We start from the raw sequence: 19,343 nt of genomic DNA, 5'->3' as shown, positions 1-19,343 counted from the left end.
ACTGCAAAGTGAAGAAGAAGAAATGGAGATGAGTCTTTGATGGTCAATCATGCAAATATGGTTGGAAGGCATTTTTATGACATTCCTCGTGCACATTTGGTAGGTACATGTTCACCATTGCTGAGTACATGATGAGTGTACATTTTTATGAGCTAGTTAGCCGCTAATGTATCTATAACTGCTATTCGTATTCAGTGAAAGCGTGCATGCAAATGTCATTAATTCCATGCATAGACATAGGCCAATACCCCACACATTTGTAAAATGTAATATTCATTAAGAAGGGTAATCACTCTTATAATGTCTGTGTCCTGGTGACAACTGTGTAACAAATGCTCTACAAAATGAGTGCAACATTTCTTGATGTACAGTTTCTTTTTGTAGACTATATATCAGAATCAACCATATCCGTATGGCTAAGAACTCAATCAGCAGATTAACAGTTTCCACAATGAAAGCAAAAAGGGGATAGTGACCTGATTCCTTAAAGAGATTTTAAACCAGGAACTGTAAATGTATACTTATGAAAAGTCAAGCTTAATAATATTTTGGGATTACAAAACCATATTCACGCATGTTCATATTTCTTTACATGGTACGCCAATAGCTTGCCTATTGGAAGGTAAAAGCTTTTTAGCAAGTAAACTTGGACATCTAGCTTCTGAGATTTATTTTTCAGATTCTTTTAAGACCAGTATACATTTAAGGATATCAACTGAACACAAAGATTATCGGTTTGCGGTGTTGAGTAAAATAGTTGGCAGGACCGGCCTCTCAGTTTGTAACATTACAGTATTTCTGCTAAACACATATACCATTCAAATTATGGATACTGATATCCTTATAGTTTTTTAAAAGTATATGTTGTTGACTTAGCGAACAATTTAACAGCATTATAAGGATTTAATGGAATCTCATTATAGTTATACTGTTCCCTAAATTTGTAAATCTACACATTCCTACATTGAAGGTGAGCCAGAGAATCTGTACAGAAAAGTCATCCTATGTGATTGGACAAGCATATAGCTAATGCTATACTATTAGCAATAGGAAACACACCCTGTTGTGTAGACATATAGGCCCTATGGGATTCAAATTCTAGGTATCCAAATACATAGTCAGACCTACTGGTGACCTCCATATCCAGAATCTAAGATCTATTAATAATTTCATTGTAAACAATCATGTTATCACATAGGTGATTAACACGGACAAATAATCCATTAACAATTCCTACCCATTCCTGTCATGTTTTCAAAAAAAGCCTTTGATCTGCTAGAAATTCCTTATCTTCCAGTAGCCTTAATAGATTTACCACCACATCAGGGAATATCATTTGTTATTGAAGCTATCTCTGGCTGGCAAACAAAATCAAATAATGTATCCTCATAAATCAAGGCAAATAGAATTTTTGAAATATGTTTAAAGAGTGTTTTTGATAGACATGCATTTAAAGAGTTAAAATCAAACTAAGTGTTGCAGCACTTAAAATAAATTGGGTTCATAGTTATTATTATGTCTTCCATCAAATTAAAATATGATTCTGTAAACCGTGAGCTTGCTTTCTGACCCACTGTGCACACAGAAATGTTTAATTAGTGGATGTTAAAAAAAATTAAAAAACCTTTTCAATGGTTATTTCTGTCTCACATATAGAAAAGTGGAAAACTGAGTACGTACATTCAATTCATATTCAGAAATACGGAACCAGCATATTTTTGCACGCAGAAATGTCACTTATGACGGAGAAATATCCACTAAATATGTATATTTTTCTTTCACAGGAGTCATGTAGGGCCTTATTTAAATGTGGTGGATGGGACAATCCATTACAAACATGATGGAAGTCCTGTCCACAACATTCCAAGTGCATTATAGCCTATGGCATTTGTACTACCGCAGACAGGATACCCGCCACATATTGAAGGAGCATCTAGTCTACTACACTCCAAATAAGGATCTTTGGCAGTCGGAGGAAGGGTGGAGGATAAAAAAATAAATAGCCCATACTTTACCAAGCCGCTGACTCTCCTCCATCGTCGTCCCCATCTGCTTGGTCCAGCCGGAACAGGAAGCACAAACAGGCTCCCCTAAGCCAATGTGAATGGTCTGAGTGCCGTGGTTCGGCACTCAGACAGGCAGTAGAAGCCTGTACATGTTCCCTACCAGGCTGTGCATTACAGCCTGGTTGGGAACATGATAAATGCGCATAACGTTTTGACCAGCCCTGTAGAGCCAGCCAAACCATCATGTGCACTTAGTGCACATATTTCCTCCACCCCCTGCTGGCTACATTGACAACCAAGCCCTGCCCCAAACCCTGCTTCAGGTAGATAAATAAATTGATAACAACATTGTGTTTTTATCATTCTATTTTTCCTTCTTTGCACTGCTAAAAGCAATGGGGCCAGGGCCTGGCTGGCCCTAGTGGGCACCGGATGTTTCCCTGGTGGGCTGACAGGGTGGGGCTAGTTTTCGGCCTCTGGGGGGCCATTTTTGTTACCGGGGGTAGTAATATCGGTCCCCTGTAACAAAATCGGCCAAAACCTGCCCTAGCAAACAGCTGGCCGCAGCCCACCCCTGCCCCTGCCCGGGAAGTGGGGGGCGGGGGGAGGGGCGACCGAGCAGTTTGCCAGGGCTAGTTTCTGTTCCCAGTCCGGCCCTGAATGGGTCGACGTTCCTCCACCTTAGTGGAGGAGTGGCCATTGATCCTTGGTGTGAGCCTATGGTAGTGTCAGCGTCCTGACCCATGCGAATGAACTTACCACCAACAGAATTTTATTTTATCTTTGTGGCTATTAAGTAACCATGCCTATGCACAGATCTTTTCTAAACTCAAACCAAGATGACTAGGCATTAGTAGGTCAGAAAGTTTTGGAAAGTGCATGCAAATCCTACACTTTCAATAAAGTTTTGAAGGATAAGATGTTGTCATATGTAATGGACGTTTTCCATAAGAAAAGACAGACGAAATAAATGAAGAGTTATTACTAGTTTCTTTTCCCTGGCAAACATATTTTTCCTCAGTTCTGATAGTCCATATTCAACTGTGAAATTACAGGAATAGGTGCACCCAAATACAAGCAATATAATTCAATAAACTCGACTTTGTGCTCCACCAACCATGAAGAGTCATTACTTGGACTACAGTGAATGAATGGTCTCCAGAGCATTACAGTGACTGAGCCCACTGTGCTTTATATTGGCTTCTTGATGGACTTAAAGCCCACGTTTTGCTTTGAAAAAGCTCATTGCTGCATTACACTTGAAAGAAACACATATCCGCTGTCCCTAAAATGTGCAAACCCTTATTTTAACTAAAACTCTTACTTTGGAAATAATAAGCAGAAGTCATTCATCTAGCTGCTATTCATAAATCTGTGCAATGTAGGGCCACACGTATTTACTGTGTGGGGAGATGTATGTGTCCATTAATCAGGCCCTATGATGCACAGTGAAAAATTATATTTCAAAAGAAAGAGTAACAACAAAATGGAAACAAAAGGCAGAACATAACACTATTGCAAATTAAACGTTACACAATCGATGTGAATACTAATGTGTTGGTTAGATGAGGGAGGTTTTGGGTTAGTTTTAGGTTAGGTTTAACACTCAGGGTTAGGTTTAGGATTGAGTTAAAAGTTAGGACTAGAGTAAGTACTTGGAAACAGGTTAACTATAAGCTGTATTAGGATTAAGGTCGTTCTATGGGAGGGATGTAAGAAAAGGTGTTTTGGTTAAGTTCAAGTTCAAGTTCGGGCATTTATATAGCGCACTACTCACCCAGAGGGTCTCAAGGCGCTTGGGGTAGGGGTTCATTATTTGTCGAATAGCCAGGTTTTAAGTTCTTTTCTGAAGGAGATGTGGTTTTGAGTAAGGCGGAGGTGAGTGGGGAGTGAGTTCCAGGTCTTGGCAGCCAGGAAGGAGAAGGATCTGCCACCCATGGTGCATTTAGGATGCGCGGGACTGCGGCGAGGGCTTGATTGGACGATCTTAGTTGGCGGGTGGGTTTGTAGAAGGACAGTCGAGTGTTGAGGCATTCGGGTCCTAGATTGTAGAGGGCCTTGTGTGCGTGGGTGAGAAGACGGAACGTAATTCTTTTGTTGACGGGAAGCCAGTGGAGGTCTTTTAGGTGTCCGGTGATGTGATCTTGGCGAGGGATGTCCAATATGAGTCTCGCTGATGCGTTTTGGATGCGTTGGAGTTTTTTCTGTAATTTTCCTGTGATTCCAGCGTATAGTGTGTTACCATAATCCAGTCGACTCGTGACCAGTGCGTGGGTGACAGTCTTTCTTGTTTCGAGGGGGATCCAGCGGAAGATCTTTTTGAGAATGCGAAGAACGTTGAAGCAGGAGGATGAGACTGCGTTGACTTGTCTGGACATCGAGAGAGAGGAGTCTAGGATGAAGCCAAGGTTACGTGCGTGGTCTGTGGTTGTGGGTGCTATGCCCAGAGCGGAAGGCCACCAAGAGTCGTCCCAGGCAGAGGGGGAAGATCCTAGAATGAGCACCTCCGTTTTGTCTGAGTTGAGTTTTAGGCGGCTATGTTTCATCCATTCGGCTACTTCTTTCATGCCTTCGTGAAGATTGGTTTTGGCGGTGTTAGGGTCTTTGGTGAGGGAAAGGATTAATTGGGTGTCGTCGGCGTAAGAGATGATGTTGAGGTTGTGTTGGCGCGCGATGGATGCGAGTGGGCTCATGTAAACGTTGAAGAGGGTGGGACTGAGTGATGATCCTTGTGGTACTCCACAGATGACTTCAGTGGCCTCTGAGTTGAATGGGGGAAGTCGGACTCTTTGAGTTCTCCCGGCGAGGACCGAGATGATCCAGTCCAAGGCTTTTCCTTGTATGCCGATGTTGCTGAGGCGTTGTATAAGGGTGCTGTGGCAGACTGTGTCGAAAGCGGCGGAGAGGTCGAGTAGAATGAGGGCCGCTGTTTCTCCGTTATCCAGTAGTTTTCGGATGTCGTCTGTCGCTGCAATGAGGGCGGTTTCGGTGCTGTGTTTGGCTCGAAATCCGGATTGAGATGGATCGAGGGAGTTGTTGGATTCAAGGAAGGCGGCGAGCTGGCTGTTGACGGCTTTCTCAATGACTTTGGCGGGGAAAGGGAGGAGGGATATGGGTCGGTAGTTTTTAAGTTCAGAAGGGTCTGCTGTGGGTTTCTTCAAGAGGGCGCTGAGTTCGGCGTGTTTCCAGCTTTCTGGGAAGGTGGCAGAGTTGAACAAGCAGTTGATGACATCACGGAGATGGGGTGCGATGATGGAGTCAGCTTTGTTGAAGATGTGGTGGGGGCAGGGGTCGGTTGGCGAGCCAGAGTGGATTGAGTTCATTAGGCGGATGGTGTCTTCAGTGGTGATTGGGTTCCAGGCGCTAAGGTTGTTAGTTGGCGGAGTAGGATCTGAGGGGTGTGGGGAGGGTTGATCGCTGGGAGTGTTCTCGAAGCTGCTGTGGATGTCGGCAATTTTGTTGTAGAAGAAGGAGAATAACGCATCGCAGAGGTCTTGGGAGGGAGTGATGTCGTTAGATGCTGCGGTGGGGTTGGTGAATTCTTTGACGATGTTGAAAAGTTCCTTGCTGTTGTGGGTGTTGTTGTCGAGACGATCCTTGAATGCTGATTTCTTGGCGGATCGAATCAGTTGGTGGTGTTTGCGGGTGGCTGCCTTGAGGGCGGCCATGTTGTCGGTGGTTGGGTTATTTCTCCATGTTTTCTCCAGGGCGCCGCATAGCTTCTTGGATTTTTTAAGGTCAACATTGAACCAGGAAGCCTTTTTGCTGGCTGATTTGATCTGGTGCTTTTTCAGGGGTGCTAATTCGTCAGCACTGTGGGTGATCCATTGCTTGAGATTGGTGGCCGCTTGGTTTGGGTCCAATGAGAGGGTGGGAGGGTTTTGGTTGAGTGATGTGAGGAGTTGGTCGGAGGTGATTTTGTTCCAGTTTCTCCGAGGAATAGGTTGTGGGCGGTTGTGGGTCAGGGTGGTTTTGTAGCTGAAGTGAACACAGCTGTGGTCCGTCCAATGAAGAGCTGTGGTGCGATCGAAGGAAATGTGCTTGCTGGAGGTGAAGATAGGGTCGAGCGTGTGTCCGGCTACATGGGTGGGGGTGTCAACAAGTTGTTTGAGTCTGAGATTGGTCAGGTTGTCCAGAAGGGTGGAGGTGTTGCTGTCCTGTTTGTTTTCAAGGTGGTAGTTGAGGTCTCCTAAAAGAATGCAGTTCTCGGAGGCGAGGGCATGTGGGCTGACGAAGTCAGTGATGTCATCGCTGAATTGAGTGCGGGTTCCTGGAGGCCTGTAGATGAGGGTGCCTCTAAGTGTGGTCCTAGGGTCGGTGTGGATCTGAAAGTGGAGATGTTCGGCGGTTGCAAGATTGTCGTCGGAGCTGGTCGTGATTTTGATGGTGTTCCTATGGATGATGGCGATGCCTCCTCCTGTTTGATTGGTGCGGTCTTTTCGGATAATCTTGTAAGCATCCGGTATGGCTATGGCGATGTCGGGTGCTGATGATGTGTTCATCCATGTTTCTGTAAGGAAGGCGATGTCCGGTGACGCAGTGTCGAGTAGGTCCCAGAGTTCAGTTGCGTGTCTGTGGACCGAGCGGGTGTTAAGCAGGATGCACTTCAGGTGGTTAGAGTCGGAGCTGTGTATGGAGGAAGTGGATTTGGTGAGGGTCCTGAAGCAGTTGAACTTGCAGGAGAGGCAGGCGAATGGGCCGTGGGTACATCCTGGGGTGGCTTCGCAGCATTGTGGTGTGCGTCCGGGGTTGAGGGCGAGGAGAGTTGCGGCATCATATGTGAATCTAGTGGGTTGGGTGCGGCGGGGACCAGGGGGACTGGCGCTGGGCACGGTCCAGGCGCGGACGGGCGTAGACGGGCTTACCTTTGGCGCACCTTCGGCGCGCATGGGGCGCGACCGCTGCGCGTGAACACTGTGCGCAAATACGCCTGTCATATGTGGATGGTGGGAGGGGCGGAGCGAGGGACGGGCATCTGGGAGGCGGGAGCAGGGTGGAGGGACGGGCTATCAGGCACAACAAAAACAAGATGGCAGCAAAAAGGGAAGCGAAAATAGGAAAGGTCAGGCACAAATTAATTTATCGATCCAAAATAGCGACCAGTATAGCGCTATTAAAATTGGGAGGCACAAATGAATAAATGCTCAAATCCAGCACAGCGTTACGCAATGAATGCAGCACAGGACATATAAAGTAAAACTTAGCAATGCAGAAGCGTGAGGGCAGAGCGCTGCGATGTGGCAGAACAGCAGAGCGCTACGCTCTTAGTGAAGCGCCTAACACAAACACAAAATGCAATCAAAGTAGAGCGCTACGCTCTTAGTGAAGCGCCTAACACGAACACAAAATGCAATCAAAGTAGAGCGCTACGCTCTTAGTGAAGCGCCTAACACGAACACAAAATGCAATCAAAGTAGAGCGCTACGCTCTTAGTGAAGCGCCTAACACAAGCACAAAATGCGGTCAAATTAGAGCGCTAAGATACCCAAAGGACAGGGAAGCGTGGGGAGCGACCGTTTCTGATTGTAGTCAGGACGGTCACAGCGTTAGGACTGAAGTGAATGTTATTAATAGAACTGGAGTAAAATGTAAGGTTATGTTAATATTGAAGGTTGGGTTTGGTGCCAGAGATGATGTAAGTGGGTCTCAGGGGTGTAAAGGATGGCATAAGAAGAAGGCGCAGAAGAATCATGGCAGTGGGAGATGTTGTGGTTTTACCTCCCCTGAAAAATAGTTTGGCAAACAGGATGTAGGTGAAAGGGATGTAGTAAAGGTTCAGAAAGTAATATTTGAGCAATGTTAAGGGTTACTGTATGGCTACATCCATTTAAAAAATGTAATGGTGATCAATTCTACTTTTTACCTCTAATTGTGTCCATTTTCTATAGACATACATAAAAGCCACAACGTTTCACCTCTACTTGTTTATTACTACTTTTTTGTATTCCCACTTTTTACTTTCCGTTGTCCCTTCATCGTGAGATGTTCTTGTTCTCATACAGCTGTTAGTATGACAGTCTGACAGTAGTCATACTTCAGATATAAGGCGTTGCCTAAGAATCCGTATATGATTTGCTATCCTTAAAACTTGTAGGGAATACTTTTCGAAAGAGGTAGATGTCTGGTGTATCTTTTGTGGATTCTTCATACACATGACGTATTGGTTATGCAACAAGAAATACATAGGATGCGAGATTTTGGATACGTGATTGCAGTGGTACTTAGGCAAATCAAGTTACATGATATGCTGTTCCGATTCTTTGCATTGCAGACTTGAATTTACTTCATATGCATGACAGATGATTGCAATATCTTTGGAACTATTGAATTACTGTGAGGACTCCTCGGTAAGGTTAGAGAGTAGTTTGTGAACTGGCATGGGTGGATGTGATATGAAGGGGCATATCATGCCCTCTCTTGGATCTCAACCGCTAACAACGGACTGTTGTTAGCGGGATGGATTGCACTTGTTGGTGGTTTTGTTATCGGTTGCGTCAATGGCTACTCAGCATTGACCACGGTTTTAATTTTTCATTTGCATGAGCACTGTTGGTGTTATTTCACATAAAAAGATATAATTGCATGAAACATGCACTAGTAATGGAGGTTGCACTCACTTTTATCCCACCATGGGGATTACTCACATTGGATGAGAATGGCATGGTACTCAGCTCAATGCCACCGATAATATAGTGATGGATGTCTGTATTGCAATGAGTTTTGATTGACGATGGTTATATTTTTGCTGACTGAAACCATGATGAGGAAACACAGGTTGGCTACAAAGATTTTGTCTGGACCTGTTTGGATGTATATGAACTGAATGAAAGAACACTGTGCACTTTGGACTGATCAAAACTTAAGAGGAGTCTTTCTTGAACTTTGGTTCTCGTGAGCTTATGAACCTGTTGTAGGGAGCATTGCCTCCTAAATGAATGATTTGGTGGCAATGTCCTCTCCTTGGAGCACCTGCGAGACTAGTGCTTTGGTACACACTACTTGCGCAGGCATATAATCCTGTCACTTGTCTATATGTCATTTTTTATGAATTATTTGACACTAAATTTACATAAATCCAATCAGCAGAGCAGGATATATTCAATTTTTTAAATTGTAGGTATGTAAAGTGCAAAAAAGCACAAACCATCATTTGCGGTTATCTGGTTGTGCGAGAATGGTTCAAGTCATGAGTTCAGGCCAACTGCGATGGAGTGTGGGTTAAATACAGAGACCAGGTTACTCCTGCTGAAAGAGTTACCTTTAAAGTCAAGTGCAAAGAGTTCCATTTGTGGTGGAAGGGACTGCGAAGAGCAGGGAGACCCTTTCAGATGGTTGTCAATGTAGCACGAAGGCAGCAAGTCAGCTGGGTTTTTGCAGAGAGCCTTTGGAGCTTGTTTTGTCCCTGTATCTCAAAACAGGAGGTCAGTCTGCTGACCATTGGAGTCACTTCAAACTAGGATGAAGGGTGCAGAAGTATTCCTTCTCAACAAGCAGAGCAACAGGCCACAGAGCAGCAGGGCAGCAGAGTTCTGGCAGTAAAAGCAGTACAGCAGTCATTCTGTAGCATCTACAGGTCCAGGAGTGTAATGAAGCATTGAGTTTGAGGGGCCAATATTTATATCAGGTGCCCTCTTTGAAGTAGGAGACGTTGCCAAAGAATTCCCTTTAAAGTCCTTGAAGTTTCCTGCCTCCCCTGCCCTGGCTCCAAGCTGGCTGCATGAACAATGTAGTGGTAACAAGTCCTTTGCCTGAAGGTAGGGCACTGCCTATTCAGCTGCAAGTGGGGCTGTGCCCAGCTCCATCCACCCATCATGCCAGTTAATGGCCCAACCAGGCACACCTAATCCCTATATTGTGTGGCTGTCTGGGAGGAATAAACAAGGTCAACTGTCAACTACACCCTGTCATGAGACCCAGGAACAGGCTACAGACACCAAATAGTTAAATCATGAAAATACCAACGTTTTAAAAGTGGCATTTTCAAAATTGTAACTTAAAATCTGACTTTACCAATAAAGAGGATTTTTTGTTACAATTTCTCAGACACCAAAAATGAAATTTCTATCTGCTCCCAATTGAAAGTTATCACTTATTAAACACAATAAGGTAACACCATGTTATCCTATGGGAGAGGTAGGCCTCACAATAGTGAAAAACAAATGTAAGAGTTGTTCACTATCAACACATGTAAAAAGGTACATGCCCAACATTTTGAATACAGAGCACCCTGCCCTCTGAACTCTGTAGGACCTACCCTAGGGTGACTCAGATATTAAAAAGTGAGGTTTGGGACTGGCAAGGTGTTTAGCTTGCCAGGTTGCAATGGCATTTCAAAACTGCACAACCAGGCTGCTGTGGCAAGTATGAGACATGTTTAAAGGGCTACTTAAGTGGGTACCACAATGAGTACTGCAAGCCCACTAGTAGCATTTAATTTACAGGCCCTGGATATATAATACCACTTTACTAGGAACTTACAAGTAAATCAAATATGCCAATTGGGTGTAAACAAATGTTACAATTTTTAAAGGAGAAAGCACAAGAACGTTATCACTGGTTAGCAGTGGTAAAGGGCTCAGAGTCTTAAAATCACAAAAGATAAAGTCATCAAAAGCAGGAGTCTGGAATGCAAAATTCAATAAGTTGGGGGGAAACCTCTGAAACATAGCTTGCGGCTCAAAATATGAGCCTGACCCACCCCTATAGATCCTTTGGCCCTGCATGATATATAAACTTAAAGTTTGAATCTTATTTTCTCAAAAATTATTGAATGGGTTTAAACCAAATCACAAAAAGCACACGTTCTGGAAAAGATCCAATCTGTCAAATTTGGTGTAATTCCATTTAGCCGTTTTGGCTATAATAGTGCCTAATTTTCCTATGGAAAATTGCATGATGACAACGTGTTTTGGGACCCCACTTTTTCTCCGCCCAGCTTCAATGATCACTGCAAACTTTTCCAGGAAAGAAGGAGTTGAGGTGCAAAACCTTGTTTTTTAAAGATTCAAGACGATTAGTCAAACTGTGGCAAAATTATTAGCAAGCCAAAAAATGCTACTCCTGCAGAAACGTAATCTGGTCACCACCATACGTTTCCGTCAAAAAAGCGACGCACACCTGACACAAAGTTTTTGTAAATCTAGGCCCAAGTGATAACGTTGTTATATATGTTTTAAAAACATACTTACTAGATTTAAAAATATCCAGTGCTTAAGAGACCGCAAAAGGTTTTATTTCTGAACGGCTGAGTTTGGGTTTGATTCATAAAGACAGGTAACTCGGCCATTGGTTCCTTTTAGGATAGCTCACAGCGACATCTAGTGGCTACCTTTAGTGTCAGTAGGTTACAAGGCATGGGGAACAATCTGATTTGTACTAGCAACGATGACAGCATGCTCTGTTCAGATTGTTTTATGCAAACCTATACTCATTTTCACAGCATTTTAGGGTGTCATATTGATACAGATGTAGGCACGGCCACACACCTTTTTCTAAACCAGTTCGAGGAAATCACTAGAAAATTCAACAAAGCAAGTTTTTAGCAGACATGCCCTTTTAACTGCAGAATGCCACAGAAAAAGAGATTTCTGCTTCCTCGTTGAATACAATAGGTGAATGTACAGATTTCCTCAAGCTGTCTACCCAAACACGTTTTATTCCTACTCTTAACTCATATGAATACGTTTCATTTCCTTCATTGTGCTGAACCACCAAAAGCCCTTACTAATCGGCATGCAGTGTATATAACGTGCTGGTGGTCCCCGTGTTCGAAAATATCTTATCACGACCACTGTGGGTCAGTGAAAAAAGCATCTGCACGCATACAATTCCATTTGCCTAGATTCAGCAGCATTTCTGTGATTTCTGAGCACATGCAATTTGTTGTGATTAATGCAGATGTGCACATTACAGTGTTCATTACTTGCTAAGCATTTAAAGACGTTGTACTTAACTGAGAGTATAACAAAAACATGTTGTGCACTACTTTACAGCATTGTATTCTCAATGAGGTACATTTACGAATGCTCCTATTCTGTATATGTTTTAATATGTAGAATACATATGTAATAGACTATTGCACTATAAGAATGACCCTGAGCAGTGTAATATCCATAAAGGCAACAGTCTGAAAGGCATTGCTTTCAATGAGTGCAAAAAATATACCATCAGTTAACAACTTCACAAAATGTTCACTATCTGATGAAAAATGCATTATGAAGATCTGTGCTGATCAAAACAGAGGGCAGATGAGCAGGCCTGGAAATCAATGAAACGTGAATGCACGAGAGCAAATGGCGACATTTGACCCGGCCAATTATTGCACAAGCGTGCATAAATCAGTAACTGCACATGAGCAAACGGGCGTGCACTTGTGTGTGCAAACCAATATTTCTACTAGCGCACACCGATTGATAATTATGCGCATAAATCACAGAAACACTGCACATGTGCAAACACGGATGCAAACGTGCGCCAAGTAACTTTATTGCACAAGCGCATGTTGCTCTTGCCACGCCCCCCAGCTCACGTTATTAGACACATGATGAAAAAAGTAACTCTCATGGAGTGCAATGACTTTCTTATATCAAAGCCCATGCTGGAATGTACCACTGTGAATGGAGGGAGTGACATTACTGGAATCATCCGTTTCCACCCCGCACTGTCACTCCCCTTCGTTCATGTGATGTATATGATGAGCCGCGCCCAGGCAGAGGCATGCACCCAGCATGGTAAGAGCTGCTGGCCAATGAGGCTGTCCCTTACATCCAAGCCTTCCGGTAAACCCCTGCATGCTAGGATTCTTTGATAGTCATAACATACCTAGAAGCGCCATCCATCGGGTCTTTTCTTTATGATAAAGAAAAGCAAAGAGAAGAAGAAAACAAGACAAGGAAAGGAAAGGACACGTTAAATTGTGCACGGCAGGGACAGGGAGACACTGTGTTACATGCGCTGAGGCTCTCTCTCCAGCAGATGTCGCCTGACCATGCACGTCATGCTCAACGTCAGAGTTACAGCTCTGACGTCGCCTATTGCAAGCTTAAAGTAGATAAAAGCAATAGTCTAGCATTCCAATATTATATTTCATAAGACCAGTGTTACTGCAGAGCACCAAACGATATTACTCTAGAAATACACATTAGAAACTAGAAAGCCTTTGAGGAATTAATTATGAAATCGAGTTCGGTGATCAGTTCTGTACCATTATGCATAGTGGTCATCAATATTCATTAGTTAACCTTCACATGTATGCACATAATCAGATGACCTTATTTTTTACTACATTAATATTCATTTGTTTAAAATAGCACAACTAATGCAGAAATACGTTACATTTAATATGTTGAAGAAAAATACAATGGCATAGTAACTACTCCAATCAGAAAACACGCCATTTTCATCTAATCCGCTGCATTTAATTTCTTCTCTGAGTGAAACTCAGTTACTTGAATTACTAATGTGATTCCTTGAAACCCGTTAAGGGCCCGTCTGATGGCCCTTCGTGTTCACCACAACAATGAAGATGGTATCCATTATTTATATAGCACATGGGCCACGCTGGGGTGCATTATTGCCAGTAAGACTGAGAGCAGCTGCCCCTTAATTTCCCCACAGACAGGCACATAAACATATCCACTCTCACGGTCTATTCACAACTTTGTTTCTCTTTTTTACTGAGTAGAATGTACAGGTAAACAGCCGTAGCTGGAGCCAGGATTTTGTGCATTCTGATTGGCTGAGCCAATATCAACATTTGGTACAGGGTGCTAATATCTCTTATTATGATAACTAACCCCAAATGTACCCATAATAAACGGCGGAGTTTAGCATGCATTCGAAACAGTGAGGCAATGATCACTGAAGTAGCTGAAATTACACAGCTGCATTAAGATTTTTGTAGCTGAACCTGTGTTCTATGTAAAGTACTCCATTGCTGTTAATGTTCAGCAACAGGACATGTTAAACTTCTAAATGAATACAAATACCTCATATATAGCTTGTGATACATGACACCATCCCCCTGTTGTCCTGCTTCATTAAAGTATTATCACCCCTGGCCTCCATGCTTACTACCTAATGCCAATGTGTGATGGCATCCAGGTGTGCCAAGGATGTGCTATCAGAACCAAGGAGGTGTAATGGGCATCCTTGCTCTTATTTGAGTGTGTTAGGAATGTGCCCTTTAAGCCAATCTACAACAGCAGGCAAAGGGAAGGGGAGAGGATATTGCCTTATGGACAGAGCTGCCCACTTTGGAAATAGGGAACCAGGTTTGAGTCTCGGCGGCAGCTCGACATCCTGTGACTCTGAGCAAAGCACCTAATCTCCCTACACCTAAAAACTTATTGTAGCCTTGTGAATTTTGTAACTGGTGCTCATGTGAAGAGCTCCAATGAGTTGGCGCTATATAAAACTGCAACCCACTCCCCCCAAAAAACTTTCATTATCCTGCATCATGCTGCTCTCAGGTCAGAAAGGTCAAACCAGAACTAGACAGCTGCCACATCACTGCTTTTGGCAGCCCACACTTTCTTCAGGCATGAAGACGGTGATGGTATGTGCTAACTGCCGTCAAAGCATCACTGTGATCAGTGCCTTGAAGTCCCTGCAGACCTCCCACAGACATGGGACACAGTCAAGACCCACTTAGCGGATCTCCCCTTTGATCACCGTCTCACGTGTATCCTTGTGGTTGTGGATACCATGAGCAAGATGATCAATCTTATGCTTTGCAAGGATGTCTAACATTGGACACTTGCATGGCCTTCCCACCTCTGTAATATGTGACTGAGATCCGGGAATCATCTTTGAGATTCTTCAGGCCTTTTTCAAATCCTTCAAATTGATGTATGAGTTTCTTTCCTTGGCAAGAGACACATAGATAAATAGCCACACTGAACACACAAATCAGATCACAGAACACTACCTGTGTTTGTTGAGTCATTGACAGGAAGAGGATTGCTTACCCCTGCTGGGGTCAGCTGAGTTCACACACAGCTGTACACATCACTCCTTTACAGGACACACCTCATTTTGTAGTTTCATTCTCAAATGATACCAGAAGGGCAGCCTGCACTACCTTTGTGACGGGTTTCCAAAAGCAGATTCATGGAGGCTAAGGCACCCGCTCTACTGAAAGAACATTAGGAAGGGGCTGAACATCCTAACAACTCCTGCATGGCCTTAACATCCTGGAAAAGACTGCCCAGCATGTTAGAGAGACAGGCCACCTGAGTGTTGACAATGTACCCCTCCTTAATTGGTATATTTCCATCGCCCACATATATGGGCAAGAATTCTTATATGAGACAGGCATTGGTGAATTTTCAACAAGAGATATATCTACCAATAATCCCTTTTGATAAGAATGCCAACAAACTACTGATAAATAAAGCATATGAATTCCAGCATGACACGTAAAATACCCTTCTACTAGTAATAAAGCAAACCTATTGACAGACGTGTGTATGTGATTAAGATTTTTCAATTCTGCGTCAGGAGAAACATTATGTAATTTATTACAGATTGAGATGTGAAAGCCAGAAGATAACGTATGATTACGCACCACCGTTTAGGTTATCTTCATTTACATATTCCAGAATCACAAACCATTTGTTTTTACCTGACCTTTTGGGAATAGTCTGGCTTTAAAGTAAATTAAACCACAGCTCAGTATGAGCACCGCCATTTAAAATATTACTGTTTTCAGCTATTGCTCAACCACCATCAGAAAGAACGCCTGGAATCTGCTTATATTTATTAATGATAGTGCATGAAATTGGGGTATTAGCTGTGAGACCTGCTCTAGTAATAGGTCCACAATTTCCCCTTACTGGGAACCAAGCATCCCATTGTAGAGCTTGACTCTGTCATGGGAGCGAAGCAGAGCAGTCCAAGGCCTACTCAGGGGAAGCTAGTTATCACCATTCGCTGGCACACACTAATTCAATTAATGATTGTCAAGTCAGTGCTTTTTGTTTAGAAAAGTAAAGTACATTTATTAGACACACACTATTCATACTATGCATTAATTTACAAATATATACATAAGGCAAATTGAAAATACCTAAGATGACTGTGAAATCACACTTGACCCTTAAAGTGTCATGACCCCTAAAAATCACAGTAACCATACCCCTAACCTATGCCACAAAGCAAATCAAAATATAAGAGGTTATCACTTTAAATAAAACAGACCTATTGGCTTTATCAAGGGTTCACCATATTACCAGAACAACAAACAATGTGTTAAAATATCATCATTTTGTGTGTAACTTAAATGATCAAGATTATCCATGGGGTCATACGGAGGAGCTACGACAGCAAGCAAGATGGCCGCATAGTCTCCCGGCTCCGCTGACCTCCGTCTTGCGCTCCAAGATCCTGTCACTTATCCTGATTTCCTGCCCCGGATCTGTGTGTGTGAACTAATCCGCACTCCGATGGTGTGATCCCGGGATTTTTCTGACATTGTGGAGCTGAGTAACGTCGAGGACCGATTTGTGGCCTAACCCAGTCTGGAAGCCTGGGTCTCGAGTGCTGGCTTAGCCGGGTCTGAGTTGAACAACAGCGGACTGTTGAGGGCGGCAGGGTCCGGTCTCTGGAACTTTCGGAATTTTTGGATTGCTTTGCTATCATCTGCAGCCTGGTGTTGTGTTGGAGGTGAGGAGACGAGTGACGCACGGTGCGGTGTCGCGGGGGTCCCTGACCAGGAGGCCCGGCACTTGCATCGCCGGCGCACCTTGGGTTGGAGTCTCGTCGCGTACTAATGCATACTGACGGTTGGTCCCTCACCGCACAGTCCTGCTCCTGCTGATCTCACCCCGGAGAAGGCGCCTCTCCGTGGGGACCATTATGCCTGAGGAAATATGGAACCAGGCGGAGCAGGCCCAAAGGGGCCCGTCATTGCGGGAGGTGCTGGCGGCCCTAGAGGCACTTCAGGCGACTGTGGCAGCTCAGCCCTGCGGCCTGTTGTCGGCGGCAGATGGACTTAAAGGACTGAGACCGGATCCTGACTCGATGCCCGAGACCCGGCAGCCAGCTTGCTTCTTGATCGACGCCCCAGTGGCGCAATTAGACCCAGTGCTGGAAGCTGTGCCTGCCCCTACAGAAGTGGATCTCCTTGAATGGGCTGTGATCGGTGACTTAACTAATTTTTTGGAATCCCCGGTTTTGCAGCTGTCGGACCATTCAACTGCTGTCCCTATCCTGGAACCTTTTAATTGGTACTGTGCACTGTTTTGGATTGTGTCGAACCCCCTCCCCAGTCGGTATATCAAGATGGCGGACGTGATAAGGCCTGGCTTCGGAGACGGGGAGGGACATCGTCGGTACCAGCTGCTTAATTTGGGATCTACTGTTCTTCTTCCATCTACTGAACTATGTTCCGACCACTTCTATGTATCTTTTGACATTTTGATGATGGGGCTTTATTCGTCTGACGGACTCGGCGAATTCGATCGACGGGGCCAAGGCTGACACTGTTGTTTGGGTTGTTTATTGTGGTCTTATCGATAACGGGACTGCTTCATTAGCTTAACGGAGTCCGGGGCAGGGCTGGTGGTTCCCCCCGGGATGTTTTCTCAGTCTGGACTATTCAGATGTGACAGTTTCGGGGGGACCCCTTTGTTAGGGCGGGGGGAGAGACCGGGAGCACGTAGAAGATAGCCCTCCTCCATTTCCCCTCTTTGGGTGGGGTTTAATTTCTTTCTGTCTTTCTCTGGGTCTTTCTATATTTCGGGTCTCAGTTCTTGGGCGACAGGCACGCTGCTGGGAGGTAGGCCGTAGTCATCTGCAGGGGTGCAGGGTGGGGGGTTGGGGGATGGGTGTTTTGTTTTCGTTTTATTTCTATGGCCTTTTTTCTTCTTATCTTTCTTTGCCCTTTTCTTTTCTTCCTTTCCGGGTCAGTGTGATGGGTTCAATTTTATGGCCATCTCTGCTGTTTCATATGTGCCTCAATTCTCGCGATGTTTCAGTGCTACTGGGCGGGCACTCAGCTGGCATGAACTGTATTTGTACGCTCGCTTACCATTAATAATATGTTTTAACGCCGCTGACTTACACAAAGATGGTTTAACTGTGGACATATGCTATTCCCCCCCCCCCCATTTTTTTCGCAACTTGAGATATTGTATGGCACCTGATCCTTCTATCTTATATTATAAAATGGAACCTTTTTATCCTGTTACCAACTTGATATGTTTACAACCAGTACGTATATTGGACGTGGCGAATCTGCTGCCCGGGAAGCTGAGTCTGGGTTTTGATTGTTTTATTGTGTTGCAACTGCTTAGCGGCCGGCCCTGGGGATTGTAGGCCCGTGTTTGTACTTGGTTGAAATGTCAAATAAAGGTTTTCCCCCCCAAAAAAAAAAAAAAAAAAATCCAACATACACAATTCAAGAATATGATTTTAAAAGAGTTCTAGGGTTGCATCAAAAAAATATGGGTGTATGTTAGGTGGTTCTAAATCGTTGAACCGAAAAAGCATACATAATCCACTGGTGTACTCCACTAGATATTCACCGTGGACCACCGTTTTTCTTTTATAAATGCTGCAGGCAAAAAGCCGAGTAAGTCAAATTATGCCTATTGCCTGGACCGCATCTGGCCCAAATCCGGCTCGGAAGCTCTGATGTAACAAAGGCTGGTGTGCCAGAAAGGTCCGGTCCTGCACAACGTTACCGACAGCTAGTTCGTAAAGAGCGCTCTCGGCTATTTGGAACCACCTAATATACTTGCCCTGATGAAGTTCTAGGCATAGAACGAAATGCGGTTGCTGCTTTGCTGTACACCTGTCATCATTGTAAAAGAAGAATAAAGAAACTTTTGTGATATCTCGAAAAAAAACAAAAAAAAAAAAAGATTATCCATGGGTAAATGCAATTAATAATGCCAATATAGCAGATCATCTTCACCAGTAATCACTATCAGTACCATTATTTCAGTAAAACATTTTTAAATGAACATAACATGTTTGTGGCATCTTTATATACTTTCAGACCATACAAAATACAGTCATAAAAACAGCTCTTAGTGGGTGTCACTTTCAGGCCAAATAAAATGCAACCACAGATCCAGCCCCTAGAGGACACTGCACTCATACATCTTCTTTATACACCTTCAGGTCACATAATATGCAGCCATAGAATCAGCCACTAGAAGGCGCTTTACTCGCAGCTCAATAAAAGAAAGGAAGCACGGCTGACAAGGTTATGCTCACTCCTTAATTTCCCGAATGTGGAGATTGCGAGCGAGTGACCACCATTAGAACTATCCCCCAAGTTATCACACGAAAGGAGACATTTTTCTTTGTTGGTCCTAAATATATGACTCG

The 19,343-nt window shown here is 43.9% G+C and overlaps 1 protein-coding gene across 1 annotated transcript in view; it reads right to left on the bottom strand.

The window, feature by feature from the left end:
• The window catches only part of KCNQ3 (potassium voltage-gated channel subfamily Q member 3), an 855,832-nt gene that overhangs the window by 161,338 nt on the left and 675,151 nt on the right, over positions 1-19,343 (bottom strand). The window contains exon 9 of the mRNA XM_078685552.1: positions 12,828-12,854. Within this exon, the coding sequence (XP_078541678.1) occupies positions 12,828-12,854 (27 nt within the window). The remainder of the gene's footprint in view (positions 1-12,827; positions 12,855-19,343) is intronic.

The sequence above is a fragment of the Lissotriton helveticus genome, chromosome 4_1 (assembly GCF_964261635.1).
Source record: "Lissotriton helveticus chromosome 4_1, aLisHel1.1, whole genome shotgun sequence".
Classification (NCBI taxonomy): Eukaryota; Metazoa; Chordata; class Amphibia; order Caudata; family Salamandridae; genus Lissotriton; species Lissotriton helveticus.
This window is presented reverse-complemented; position numbering and strand designations above follow the sequence as displayed.